The sequence below is a fragment of the Rhodamnia argentea genome, chromosome 7, assembly GCF_020921035.1.
Source record: "Rhodamnia argentea isolate NSW1041297 chromosome 7, ASM2092103v1, whole genome shotgun sequence".
Classification (NCBI taxonomy): Eukaryota; Viridiplantae; Streptophyta; class Magnoliopsida; order Myrtales; family Myrtaceae; genus Rhodamnia; species Rhodamnia argentea.
Window position 1 is genome coordinate 19,530,083 of NC_063156.1, and position 3,135 is coordinate 19,533,217.

The 3,135-nt window shown below is 41.8% G+C and overlaps 1 protein-coding gene across 1 annotated transcript; it reads right to left on the minus strand.

The window, feature by feature from the left end:
- Positions 1-1,138: 1,138 nt before the first annotated feature.
- LOC125315993 (beta-fructofuranosidase, insoluble isoenzyme 3-like) lies at positions 1,139-2,246 on the minus strand. Its single transcript, XM_048282631.1, has 3 exons — positions 2,064-2,246; positions 1,355-1,599; positions 1,139-1,154 (listed from the first exon to the last, which is right to left on the minus strand). Exons 1-3 carry the CDS (start codon positions 2,244-2,246, stop codon positions 1,139-1,141), a joined length of 444 nt encoding a protein of 147 aa, XP_048138588.1.
- Between the last annotated feature and the right edge of the window lie 889 nt (positions 2,247-3,135).

Here is a 3,135-nt window from a genome sequence, read left to right on the forward strand (position 1 = left end):
GCTTTGTTTTCAACAATTTGCAATTTAATTACAGGATGCCATTAGTTAGCGATTCTGATATCGTGGAATCCTCTATCCATTAAAAGCCGAAAGAATTCCTTTGCTGCGGTGTTGTGACATTGGCATTGACTAGTTCATTCGCTCTTTGCAATTTGTCTCCCCTTGTAGTGAAGTGGGCAGAGTTGGTGAATTATCGGTACACGATTCAATTCGGGTGCGTTCTTAGACATGACCAACTGTCGCGTATTTCGATTCATCGAGACTCATTATTGTACTAAACTAGAACCTCAAGTATTCAAAATAACGTTTCATTTTGTATTTCTTTGTTCCCTCGACATCATTTCGTTTCATATCTCTCCACATATTCAAATTGGTGCACACGAGTATACTACAAGCTACCGGAAAAATCATATTCACTACGACATAATAGCTCCTCACTCATCACACCAACGAGTTTCACAAAATCATAGAAGTTATATGTGGACTTACGTGTCAATATTTGAGTGTCTTAGTCATCAAATTTCGTCTAAAATTACTAACTCTTATCTACTCAAGAGCTTGGTTCATCATGGCCCGGTTCATGCTCTAGGTGTCAACACTCTCGATTATGATTGTCCGAGTCCCCGTTGTTGAAGGCGAATAGATGGGCGTTGTTGAACACCGCAAGAGTAAGGTACACCCTAGATGTGATGCACGTCTTCCTCCAGCACCAAAGCTCTCTACCACGGAATGATCAATCTGGACATTCACATCTAACATTACAATTTCGCATACAATTGAATGGATGTGCATTCACTAAATTCCGTCCAATAGTGACGATTTCATAATCGACCATCCAATTCGAACAAGAAGTGAGTTAAGGATTGATGATGGATCATATTCACTCATCGGACTCTTGAGAGAAATCTTCCCACCACTCAAATCCACGTCCGTAAAACCAGCAAAGGATGGTTTATAGATTCCTGATTTTAGAGACGACTTGCAATTTAAAGCCCCCCAAAAAAGGAAGTAAAGACGTAATCACAAAGTTGGTCCATCAAGAAGCTTATTATGAACAAGAAAAAATCAATAAAATGAAATTGATTATAACATACCTTCTTGCATCAAAGCACATGAGGACTTTGTGCTTGTTATGATCTTACGCTTTGAAGATCCTGAAGAAGACATGGGTGAACACTTCCAGGTGTTTAGAGGCTAGAGTCAAGAGCCCGAAAGGCCGGACTATGCCCGGAACTCCTGTGCCCTTCTGACCACAAAGGTCTTGCTCGTTTACCCGGCTCGAATTGAATTGCTCAGGCCCGTCCAGGCTCGAGAACAAGAAAAAATCAATAAAATGAAATTGATTATGACATACCTTCTTGCATCAGAGCACATGAGGACTTTGTATTTGTTAGGATCTTCTGCTTTGAAGATCCTGAAGAAGACAGGGGTGAACTCTTCTAGGCGTTTAGAGGCTAGAGTCAAGAGCCCGAAAGGCCCGACTATGCCCGGAACTCCCGAGCCCTTCTGACCACAAAGGTCTTGCACGTTTGCCCAGCTCGAATTGAATTGCTCAGCCCCGTCCAAGCTCGAGAACAAGAACACTACATCCACATTAGCCTGTGAGCATTCACAATGATAATATAAACTTTTCTTTTTTGGTCAAAAATGACAATATAAACTCGTAGGAGCTTTCTTCAATCTAATTTTGGCGCACTGGACTAAAGATTGCAAAGAAAATATATGAACCCGAGCGGCCGTGATACCCTTAATCTGGACATGTCCACCATTGTTGAGTTTGACACTGCTCATGTGAATATTTCGTCCCATGCAGAGTCCGGAACTCTTCGACAAGCCATTGCAACAATTGTTTCCCATTGCTATCAAGCTATATTTTCCTTGGAATGGTCTGTATCAAAGTAATAGCAAATGAATAACTAAAAATCACTTTTGTGTTGTTTACACTAAACAGTTATTGAGAAATGATAATCAAGAAAATTAATAGATTGATGCAAAAAGAAGACAGAGTAAATCTCTTTATTCACTTGAATCCCAGCTCATCCCTTTAGGGTAACAAAGAGCACATCATCGAACTCATTGGCCCAACCCCACGGGATCCTCCACTTCTTGGCCGGGTCGAAGAACGTCTTGGAGGCATAGAAGTTTCCGTAGTCGTATCTTAGCCCACTCCACCCATTAGCCGAGGTGTTATCCGGCACGTACCTATCTTTATTAGTGTGATACGTCCCCGACCATGTAATACTCATGCCTTGTTGGGTCGAGGCTGTCCTTCAAGAAGCATGTATGTTGAAGTTGGGATACATTGAAATCTGGATATCATGGGTCATGCAATGTGTCCCTACGGGTAGTCTTAATATTAAATTCACTAGAGAAACTCTTCCCTAGTTTAAGCCATGAATAGAACTTCATTAGGGTGACCCATTATCTCTCCGCTTAATTATAGTCATGGCATGCTATCCTTCCTTACGCGAGAGCAGTTGAAGATGGAAGCTTCAAAGTTATCGGACTAAACAAGAATCGTGCCACAATAACCCACTTGTTGTTTGCAGATGACTCTCGGACTGGACCCGGTGACTGCGGGCGGCTTTCGAGGCGAACCGGACCAAACCGGACTAAAATTTTTAATTTTTTTATTTGTTACAAATCTCTACTCCCATTCTTGGACAAAAAAAGCCCCAATCGCCAATGAAAGCTTTGCTTAAGAAGAAATTTAGGACAACAATGCGATTTAAGGAGAGAATATAACGACAAAAAAAAAGAAAAAAAAAAAGAACAGGCCACTTGTCAATTGGACCACTCGGGAACCAGTCCCTCTAGTCTAGTTCTCGGTTCTTGGGTGGGACCAGTATGAATCGATCACGCCTATCTCAGAGTACAATGGTGTTCACATCTTTTCGGATGCCTCATTGTTTTGGAGATTTGCTCGAGATCCATTATTTTAACTCAGCTATTCTACTTGCAACTTATAACAACGTACCTCTAAGATTAGCTTCCTACGGAAGGACCAAATTGCAGGTTCCTACGGAAGAACCAAAGTGCGTTCTTCCTTTCTATAGACGAAGGGTCAAAAACTTCGGAGGGAAAAGGAAAGAGGAAAGATGAGGGAGCCTGGCCGGAGAGTCGATCGCTCTGTTT